This window comes from Setaria italica, chromosome VI (genome assembly GCF_000263155.2).
Source record: "Setaria italica strain Yugu1 chromosome VI, Setaria_italica_v2.0, whole genome shotgun sequence".
Lineage (NCBI taxonomy): Eukaryota > Viridiplantae > Streptophyta > Magnoliopsida > Poales > Poaceae > Setaria > Setaria italica.
The window spans coordinates 10466515-10477518 of NC_028455.1; the positions used below are offsets into that span (position 1 = coordinate 10466515).

Sequence of the window (11004 nt, forward strand, 5' to 3'; positions counted from 1 at the left end):
AGAGCGCCGCCCTACCCCCCCTCCTCCCCCCCACCGGCGGCCGGAGGCCCACCGCCGCCCGCCCTAGCCCCTTCGCTGGCCCCCTTTCCCAGCCCGCCCTCCGAGACCCCTCACGCCTCTATTTTTCCCCAGCGCATCTATTCCAACATTGCCCGCGCCTCTGTGTGTTGCAGTGCCGCCCGCTAGGGTTCCGATGACCCTAGCCCCACCGCCGCCCTACCCCTCCGCCGCCGGTCGGAGGCCCGCTGCTGCCCGCCCTAGCCCCTTCGCCGGCCCCCTTTCCCTGCTCGCCCACCGAGCCCCACTGTCCGCCGCTTTTCCGCAGTCACCCGCGCTCCACATATCCTTGACGACCGCCACCTACCGCAGTAACCCCGCCGCCATCAAAAGAGATCTGCTGACAGCCACCTATGCCCCGCTGTCCTCCACATCAGGAGGAGATCCCCCACCATCTGCCGCATCAGGAGTTCCATCGGGCACATTTAAGGTATGGCAGAAACTTGTTTTTTTTTCATTAACTGAAATGCATGTCGAACCAATGTTGAACTCGGTCGTACACCTTTGATTGTGCCTTTGAGATTGATTGGAACCAATGTATACCCTGCTTTAGGTCATTAGCTTGTAGCTCATTGTGCCTTTAAGATTTAACGTGAGGTACCAGGTTGCAAAAGGTTGCAGGTGTTTGTTTTTTTTTGGGCCAGAAGCTGTCTCCGCATCAATTAACACTTGCAGCTCTGGGATGAACTTTTATTAGGTTATTATGGCATGTCATTTCAGTATGCTTAACTCACAGCTTTGGTTCTTGTACTAGCATGCTAGTGGATCTGAGTTGGCTAGCTTTGCTTCAAATCTCAGCTTTTGCAGTTAGATGGAAATGCTTTTGGTTGGTCATTTTTGTACAATGCAGATGGGCTTTATTTGTACCATAACCGGCTTGTAGATTAATGCATTCTAATATGAAATTTGTGAGTTGGATAGATACCTGAAATTGATTGGAACTCGGAGCACACTCGGGTGCTCTGTATGTTGTTTGCCGAACAAGTTGGAAAAGGAAATCGGCCAAACAAGTTGGAAAAGGAAATCGGCCAAACACACACTTGAATGCACTTGGGTATGCTGAGGTTGAGAAAGGGTTCAAAGAAAGGACTGGAATTGTGGCTACGAAGGTTCAGATCAAGAACAAACAGGACAAGTTAAAGGAAGATTTCAAGGCATAGAAGAAACTAATGCTGAGGCAAATAGGGACTGGTTGGGATCCTATAAAGAAGACTATTGCTATGGATAACGAATGGTGGAAAAAAGCTAGAGTTGTAAGTTGGTTCAAAAATTTTGATATATTTGTTTTGCAGATGTCAATTTTGTTGGTAATACTTATAATAATATGTGTTGTTTTGCTTATTTCAGGACATTCCATGTTGTGGAAAGTTCAAAAAGAAGGGCCTTGAGAATGAACATTAATTAGCCAAGTATTTTTCTAACATCACTACTATTGGTATTGATCATTGGTCTCCTCATGTTGTGAACGTTGAAGCAATAGAAAATGTTGATGAGACACAAGATGAGGCAACCAATTTTGAGCCACAAGATGATGAATTCATTCCGTAAACACAAGAGGAGGATATTAGTATTTCTCCTCCACCTGCGTGTGGCAAGAGATTGGCAAGGCCTGTTGAAAGAAGTGGCAAGAAGGCGAAGTCTAGAAATGCCCTGCTAATTCAAGAAGCAGTAACAAGTATGGCAAGTTCAGCCAATGAATATGTTTCGAAGAGAAATGGCAAATATTCTATTGATGAAGTGATAGAGGTTGTGATTGCTTGTGGGGCCGGCTACGATAGCAATGAACATTACATTGCGTCTGAACTATTTGTGAAGTAGGAGCAAAGGGAGATGTTCATAACCTTGCCTACTAATGAAATTAGGTTCAATTGGCTTAGAAGGAAGTACAATGATAAATATGAAAAGTAGAAATGGTAGTGAGAGTGATGTCATATATGTATACCACATTTTATTTTTGTCGCATCTATGCTACATTTTATTTTCTTGCAGTTCATTTATGTATGACAGTTGAGTCTTACATTTCATTTATGTCAATGTTCATAGATGTCCTCAAGTGAGTCTGATGATTCTAGTGATGATGGGGAATTTTTTTTAAAAATGGTTGAGACCAGTGCTAAACTAGCACAAAGTTATCATGACTTGTATATGGACAAGGCACCGCCGAGGTTTATGTTTTCACAACAAAGTGAAATGGGTTGGCTGATGGAGATGGTAAACACTCCAGGGGAGTGTCATTGAATGCTTCGGATGGATGAGGTTATTTTTCATGATCTTCATGATCTGTTGGTTGAGAGGTACGGATTAAAACCATCAAAACACAAGAATACATATGAAATGCTGGCTATTTTCCTATTCACATATGGTGGGTGTGAGTCAAATATAAGAGGATAAAATAAGTTCAAACACTCGGGTGAAACTATTAGTAGAAAATTTCATGAAGTTCTAAATTGTGTGGTTGCCATGGCACAAGATTTCTTGAGACCAACAAATCCTAATTTTCACAATTTGTACAAGAGGATTAGAAATGACAAGAGAGCATATCCACACTTTAAAGATTGCATTGGTGCACTTGATGGAACCCATATTCATGTGTCTTTATCAATTGAAGAACAAGTGAGATATATTAGTAAGATTGGAATTGCAACTCAAAATGTGCTTGCCGTTTGTGATTTTGATATGTGCTTCACCTATGTGGCTGCGGGTCAACCACATGACACAAGTGTATTGTACCATGCATTGGAAGCAGATGTATATGTCTTCCCACATCCTCCTCATGGTAAATTTTTTTCCTTTTGTTTTTTTCATATTTGTATGCACAAACTTATCTTGTTTTACATATGTGTAGGCAAGTACTATGTTGTAGATGCGGGCTATCCTAATCGTCTGGGGTACCTGGCTCCATACAAGGGTGAAAGATACCACTTACCCGAGTGGCATCTATGTATGGAACCAAATACTCCAGAAGAGAAGTTCAACCGTATACACTCATCCGTTCATATGTTCGTAATGTTATTGAGCGCTCATTTGGAGTATTAAAAATGAAATGACAAATCCTTTACAAGATACCCGGTTATTCAATGGTCACACAAAAGAAGGTTGTTGCTGCTACCATGATCCTACATAATTTCATACGTGAATATGCTAGTGTTGATGTGGACTTTGCTAATTTTGATAGAGATCCAACCTACATGCCTACTATTTCGGAAACGTACAACAAGTATGCCATGTCTCAACATGCCTCCGATGGATCAACTTTGGAATCAAGCTTTGTGACTATGGACACCTTTCGTGATAGTATGGCTACATCTATCGCCGTAGCATGGAATTAGTACAATGATTATTGTAACGACCTTATTTTGGAACTATGAACTTATTTTGAAATTTTGGTTCTAGGCAAATAACACGTACTTTATTATTATTTTGGACTTCACTGCATGTACTTTCATTTCATATTTGTGATAAGTAGTTCAAGTCGAATCAGGGATAAAAAAAGGCAATCTATCCTCAAATTCCTCTTTTCTGGAGCTAGGGACACCCTCCCAGCTAAACACCCTCATTAGACAGATCCAACTTCACCTAGAGCTGGCTCCACCTGGAGTTCTGGAGTAGAGCAGCTCTACCCAGAGTTGGAGTCATGCCAAACAGGTTATAGTTTGGAAGCTAACAGCGGATGGAGTGTACATAGCAAAATCAGCTTTCAACGCACAATTCATAGGATCCCTGTGACAGATTTCAAAGTAATAATTTGGAAACTGTGGGACCCTGAGAGTTGCAAACTCTTCTCATGGCTCGTGGTCCAAAACAGATTATGTGCAGCAGACAGACTTCAAACCAGAGGCTGGCCCAATCAAATGGCCTCTGTCGCCGCGAACAGAAGACGGCACTACACCTTGGCCTTGTTTAGTTTTCAATTTGGGAGTAGCAAAATTGGCATTTTGCCATAAATGCACAACTGTAGCGTTTCGTTTGTATTTGTGAATTAGTGTTCAAATATTGACTAATTAGGCTCAAAAGATTCGTCTCGTAAAGTACATCAAAACTGTGCAATTAGTTTTTGATTTCGTCTATATTTAGTACTCCATGCATGTACCGCAAGTTTGATGTGATGGGGAATCTTCTTTTTGCATAGTGTCAAAGTTGGGAGTTTAGAGGTAACTAAACATGGCCCTTCTTGCTATTGTAGGTTTACAAGACGGGTCTGGGAAGGCATCTCAGCATGGACGGCAATTCAGGCAATCCACCTAAAGAGTGACCATACCGGACTCCTTACAGATGGTGGTCTACACTAGCAATTTCGGCATGCACCTCGAGAGCCCTACACAGATGGTGGTCGACACTAACAATTTCGGCATGCACCTCGAGGAAGGGCTTAAGATCACTTATCATGCTCGTAACATGCACAATCTAGGAAGAGCGGAACACAAGGATCTTCAAGGGGAAGGAGTCCACAAGCGCGGCGGTGCTAGCTAGGATACACGAGGATACGACGGTCTGGATCATAGCGGGAGCGAAGCAATTGGCAACCATGCTTAGCCGAGCTTAGTGCCTAGCCGAGTTTAGCGCTTTCTATTAGCCTGTATGTAGCCCCTCTTTTTTCGCCTTTCTCTTTGGAGTGCGAGTCGGGCAAGTGTAACTATTTTTCCTCCCGTCTGCGATCTCCTTTTTAATAGAATATAGGCAGCTCTCCTCGTTTAAAAAAAAATACAAAGATCCATTAACTTGCTGGCTTTTGTAAACGAAGATGGTATATACTTCACATATATAAGTAGATGAACGAGTCATGTACACAAACAGATCTTCACTATGAGGATTGCATGCATATTACATGACAAGAAAAACATAAGCAAAGAGAAACATGAACAGACAGTAAACAATTTTAAACTGCCAAGCCCCGAAAACTCGCAGCAAGGGAGGCACAAAACCAACAGAGGGATGCTATCAAAACTCTGAATATCTCCTAATTCTTTCCCTGTACGATGATGACCGCTGCACATCTGGCCTGAGACAGCTAATGAGGCAAGGCACCGCCTCTTCAGCTCCTGTGCAGTTCAACTTTAGTGACGACAGTTTCCCGGAGCCAATGGATCTAAAAGAGGAGCATCCCAGCTGAACCGATGAGGAGCGCAACCGACGTGTGTCAGGCCGACGATGTAAGGAGCTGGCACGATTGGGAGCAGTGCCTGCGCCTGCCGCACATAGAGCTAGCGATGTACTTGTCCATGGTAGCTCCTTTATCGGGGTGGTACTCGTGAGCTTCATGAAAGAGACAATGGCGTGCCTGCACAAAGGGCATGATATGGAGCCAGGAACGCCACGGGTTGATGTTGAGCTGCTTGTGGTCGAGCACAAATAGAGTGCGCATTTGGTGCAGAACTCATGGCCACAGCCTATTTAAAATGCAGTTGTTGATTATATTTGCAGAACTCATGGCCAGAGCCTCATGAACAATGCATCATGCATAAGTCAGTTTTTTCAGTACCTTCTGCAGCTACCGTGCATTCCACCTCCAAACATATGACACATGGATCCTGACATGTTGAGGAGGCAGAAGTCTTTCTCCATCCGCACTCACTGCAAAATATTAAAAAAGGGTTTAATTTGAAATGGCACATAAAAAATAAAAGAAAAAAAAGGAAAACATGACAAAGCTCATATATGTTTTTGCGAACTTCAAAATTAGAAGGTGGGCATAGAAAGAAATATTGGTTTCTTATTATCAACATTCCGCAGCCAGTGAAATGCATGTCCTCCCAAGGTGCAGTATAACTCCGATGGTTTGGACCAACAATATTGTTTTAGTTCCCAAGGACAAAGATTATAGGAAAATGCTGCTGTACAGCATTGGCAACCTTCACTTCTTTCACTGGAGCAAGGTATCTTGATACAACTACTAGGGCACAAATGTTTGGTAAATTTTAGATGTTCTTACAGAAGATTGACTTTTAGTCGCGGGCACTTTATGATGATATTTGAATAACTACATATTTTGTCTGGTATTTGAACTCACCGAGCGATTTTGATAATGCTCATAAGTGGTAGACACAAGTATGGTGAAGGAAGAATGCGTATTCGGCCTTCTGGCTGTTTGCTTAGGATGCCTTCAACACTAGTTTTGTGCCACGAACGAGCCACATGTAGGGGAGTATACCTTCAAGTAAATTGCATTGGAAAAGTAAGTAATCCAAACAAGTAGCATGGAAGTCTTTTGCTAACAAGGGATTAACATACTCCATCCCAATCACTCTTTCTTAATGGGAAAACAAAAGCTTAAAGTTTCCTGTGAGATACAAGAGCATACGACATCGGAATTCATTACAAGTAACAAATGTTAAAAATAGCTTCAGGATTTGAGTAAACTTCAAAGGAAAATGTGGTTTAACTAGATTTAAAACTTAACACTGGTTAGAATAGAAAATATAAAATAGCAGAGTAAAAATTATGAAGATGACTATGTAAAGAGATCTTATTTCACAACACATTTGTGATAGCAAAGATCATAATCTTGCTGTGGCAGTTTTAAAGTTAAACTTTTTTGTAAGATAAGTTTATTTAACTGATTTGGTGCAGGAACAAATTTTATGATTGACTGGCCAGTACATACCCATTAGCATTTTCAGCTCCCATGTTCGCTCCTGCTGCAATGAGAAGCTGTTTAGCAGAAATTAGTAAATGGGAGTTAACATATTGCTTAAATTATCATAAAATTGAAAAGTGAACCATCATACTTGGCAGCAGACAGCACTTCCACCACATGCCGCGTAATGGAGAGGAGTGCTCCCTGAACCTGCATGAAGAAATTAATTAATCTACGATCATATTAAAATGTCAGGAAAACTAAACTTGTCATCCACAGTTTCATGCCAAACAAGGTCAAAGTTCATGTGCCATCTCTCTTTAATACTTACCAATGAGGTCAATAGTTGAACCATCATTTACAGTGACCTCAGAGACAGAAGCTCCAAGGTCTAATAGCAATTGCACACTCTCAGCATGCCCATGAAGGGCAGCCAAGTGAAGCGGGGTGACGCCACCATCCGACTTACCATTAATTAGCCTCCGGAGAGATCTGGAGAGCACAAGAAGAAATGACGCAAATTTATCAGTGAGATAAGATGACACATAAATAAATGCGCGGAGAGTATAAGTAAAAATGATGGAAATTTATAAGTGATTAGAAAGATGCCAACATAGATGAATGTAAGGATTTTACATACGTTGCATCAAAGGTATCCTTTTTTGTTTCATCTGTGGACTTTCCATGCATAACGTTCCAAAACTCTGACAAGCTAGGCACGTAATCAGCCACAAGAAGCCGAATGCACCGAGTATGACCTTTTAGGGTGGCAAAGTGAATAGCTGTTGCGCCACTAAAACAATCTCTCCTGTGAATCTAGAAATTCAAGATACAGATCACTTGCATAAATAGATATTTCGGAGTAATTTGACCAAAAATGAAAAGGTAATGTTCACTTACATTTGCTTTGAAAAGAACTAGAATCTGTACAACTTTCCAGTGACCATATAGACAAGCTTGCATCAGAGCAGTCTGCGCAGTTTAATGTTCAGAGTTAGCAAAAAAAAAGCATAGAACTTAAAACATAACTGGGAAGAACAATCAGGTGATACCCATTGAAGAATAGTCTATCTCTATAAATTTGAAGTACTGAGCAGTAAGTAAACAATCAGTTGATACCCACTGCAAAATAGTTTATCTCTATCAATTTTTAAGTACTGAGCATTTCACAACAAACATCTGGACTCCGTACATTAGAAATCAACCAGGAAAAGGAAATAAGGATATATCACTTAAAGTTCCACTCCGTGAAGTTACTAATTGCCACTCGAAAAAATAGCCAGGCACAGGACTATAAAACTTGCAAGTAGTTTTGTATCATACTGCTGCATAAACCACTTATGGAATATATTATTGGCTCAATGTTTTTCCTAACATATTCCTGAATGAAAACTCACTGCTGATGTAACTATAAACTCTAAAGGAAGATAACAATATCATTTAAGACCTAAGGTGAGAAAGAGAGATTTACCTGTCCTCTGCAATTTCTAAGGTTGATGTTAACCCCGGATTCGATTAGGAGGGAGACAATCTATCATGGAGCAACGAGATATTGTTTGTCAAATAATAGCAAATTCGCATACTGATAACTGATTAAATGAATTAAAAAGGCAAGTTGGATCTAGAATTATTGCAGAAAGATCAGGAAACGATTTTGCAGACAAAATCAATGGTTCACCTCATGGTGGCCCTTCGCTGCCGAGTAATGGAGGGGCGAGTTTCGGATCCCGAACGTCGAGTACCGGGCAAGGCGAGGGTTGAGCTCCAAGAGGGCCCTAGCCTCTTGAATGTCTCCATCCCTTGCGGCTGAGACGAGTCGCTCGCCAGTAGCCGAGCAGCCGAACGAATCACCCATCATACCTAAGATCCCCATGGCGCTTGTACCTATGTAAACACAAAATATTAGCAACAATTCTTGCAGAGACTTTCCAAGTACTGGATATCAGTATATCACTAGTTGAGCACCCTATGGAACAGCACAGAACCACAGAGTTCTTAAAGCCGAGATATGCTGAGGCAGGCACCAGAATGGAGAGCGGCAATAGCCTTATACTGATATGGGAAGGGAATTCGCCACACACCACTTGGGCACTCCACCAAGAAACTGATTCAGGTAAAGCGGAAAATACGCCACATGTCCCCTTGACAATAAACACAAGAATCCTACATAAGCAGCGACAAAATGGCGTCACAGACTCAGCGTTTTCTTTGAGTAGCTAGCGAAGGATAGAGGGTAAGGCGGGGTAGTAAATGAGTAACTGGATCACTACGCCAGCCCTACAAGAAGCCGATGTGAATAAATAGCAGCACAATTGGGTTCTCCATGCAGGCAACGACCCAAATTGAACGAATGAACAAGGACTTTGAACAGAGAGGATAACCTCAACTGATCCAAGAAGATACTAGTACTGCATCCACATGGATCAAAGTAAACAACAGATGCCACCTTTCCTTAGGAAACAAACCCAGTTGATTGGGAACAATAGGAATGGTGACTTGTTTAAAGAAAAGAAGAGGAATATAGATGAAGATAGCTTCTTCCCCAAATTGATCCAGGAAATGGTAAGCAGCAGCATACCAAACCAACCATCTTTATTTAACTGCAATTATTGTTTTTCCTACTATTCTGCAGACCACAAAGCGATGTGGTCAGATGGAGGCGGAGACGCAGTAATGGGGTGGAGAAAAACAGCAGCAGAGACGCGTCGCTGTCTCCCCTGTCCCTCTCGGGGCGGAGGGGGAGACGGCCCCATCGGCCCAAGGAGGAATGGCGCAACTACCAGCGCCGGCATTGCGCCCCGGATTGACCTTGGACAGGCGAGGAAAAGGCAAGAACGGCAAATGGGAAGAAGAACCTGAGCGCATCGGTACAAACGCCCACTTTTGTCATTCGAGAGAAGGATGGACGGACCATAAAGAGGAACATTTCAGCGAGTAATAACCAAGAAAATCGAGACTGGATCAAAGCATCCAACCCGAAATTAAGCAGGCATTAGCGCTAAATCCCTGCCGAAACAAGGATCAGATCTCCCGGTGGCGAAATGGCAGAGAGAAATGGCCTCCGCGCGAGCAACCAGAATCAATCAAGAAATGGAGGCAGTCGGCTCACCTCGCGAGAGCCCACCAGAGTGGAAGAGGGGATCTTCAGGCGGCGGCCGGCGCCGGGGAAGCCGAAGCCCTTCGTCCTCCTCTTCCACCGCCTCCGCCTCCGCCTTGCCGCCGCCGACGCCAACTCATCAAGAAACCAACAAGTGGTCAGGGACAGCAGGGCAGCGGCGGCGGAGGAAGAAGCGGGATCAGGGGCCGCAGGTGGCTCCGCCCGCCGCGTTCTAGCTAGTTGTCCCTGTCAGTGGATGAGTGGACCGGCGCTGCCTCGCGCCGGGACAGGGCGGGATGGGAGGAAGGAACGAGGTGGAGGCGGGGGCCAGGACAAGGGACAAGGGGCGCGCGCGCATGCAGCAGTGGAGAGCACGAGGAGATGGAAGGAGAGAGTATTGTCGAGGCTCGGCTCAGCACGAACGCATGGGTCTCGCTGCGCCGCGGCGCGCGGCTTCTGCAGTTTCTTCTTTCTTGTAGCGCCGCTGCAGCGGCGGACAGCGCGGGCGGAGCCGCAGAGGGCGCGCGGCGCGTAACGGGGTTGGTGTGTGGCGAATGGCGATTGCTCTGAGCTTGCTCCGGCTTCCTGCCTTGGTAGGCTTGGTACCTGACAGGCGATTTCTTCGTTTTCTGCCTGGGTACCCGACAGTGACAGTAGTTACCTGAATTACCTGCTATTTTAACTCCGTGTACGGATAAGATGGCCAGCTTTATTCTTCTTTCTGACATGAAGACCGATAAAAAAATTAATTGGGGCACCTGGTGAAAAATACTTGTAGCCTGACGAACTCGAGATGGCATTTATTTGCAAGCTGAAATTTTGCTTTTGTTTGACGTAATGTGTTTTGAAATAGCGGCACACCCCTCTGAGGGATTGTCCAATTGTCCGGATCAGCGTACGGGTAAGGGAGAGCTACAAGGACATCTGAAGACAAGATAGTAAAGTTCAACCGTGCTTACCACTGGTTAATTGGTACTGCATCTGGGCATCTTTGACATTTGCAGAGCAAGGGGTAGAGGAGTGTGGAAAAACTGGATATATAATTGCGCTGCTTATTGATTTCGTCGATGGACCTTGTTTGTTTGTCGACAACTCGGGATATGATGGATGTACCCAACTTTTCGACGGCGTGTACGGTGGACCATGGCGGTCAATTCTCCCAAGAATCAGAGAAAATCACCACATAACAACAAACTGGTCCTAAAGTATCGAAATGGATCAAATATCTTGGGTGAACCCCAGTAAACATGAAGATAGATATTTCCTCAAAGGAACA

The 11004-nt window shown here is 43.8% G+C and overlaps 1 protein-coding gene across 6 annotated transcripts; it reads right to left on the minus strand.

Moving 5' to 3' along the window:
- Nucleotides 1-4784: 4784 nt before the first annotated feature.
- Nucleotides 4785-10301, minus strand: LOC101754245 (probable E3 ubiquitin-protein ligase XBOS35). Of its 6 annotated transcripts, XM_022827655.1 has the most exons (12): nucleotides 9013-9266; nucleotides 8597-8794; nucleotides 8310-8515; nucleotides 8103-8162; nucleotides 7532-7603; nucleotides 7272-7447; nucleotides 6963-7123; nucleotides 6783-6841; nucleotides 6659-6705; nucleotides 6065-6205; nucleotides 5537-5628; nucleotides 4785-5444 (listed from the first exon to the last, which is right to left on the minus strand). In XM_022827655.1, exons 3-12 carry the CDS (start codon nucleotides 8502-8504, stop codon nucleotides 4996-4998), a joined length of 1452 nt encoding a protein of 483 aa, XP_022683390.1. In that variant the 5' UTR covers nucleotides 8505-8515; nucleotides 8597-8794; nucleotides 9013-9266; the 3' UTR covers nucleotides 4785-4995. The 6 variants fall into 6 exon arrangements, with proteins under 6 accessions (XP_022683390.1, XP_004973101.1, XP_004973107.1 ...); XM_004973044.3 differs by lacking the exons at nucleotides 8597-8794; nucleotides 9013-9266 and adding an exon at nucleotides 9741-10301; XM_004973050.3 differs by lacking the exon at nucleotides 8597-8794.
- Nucleotides 10302-11004: the final 703 nt, after the last annotated feature.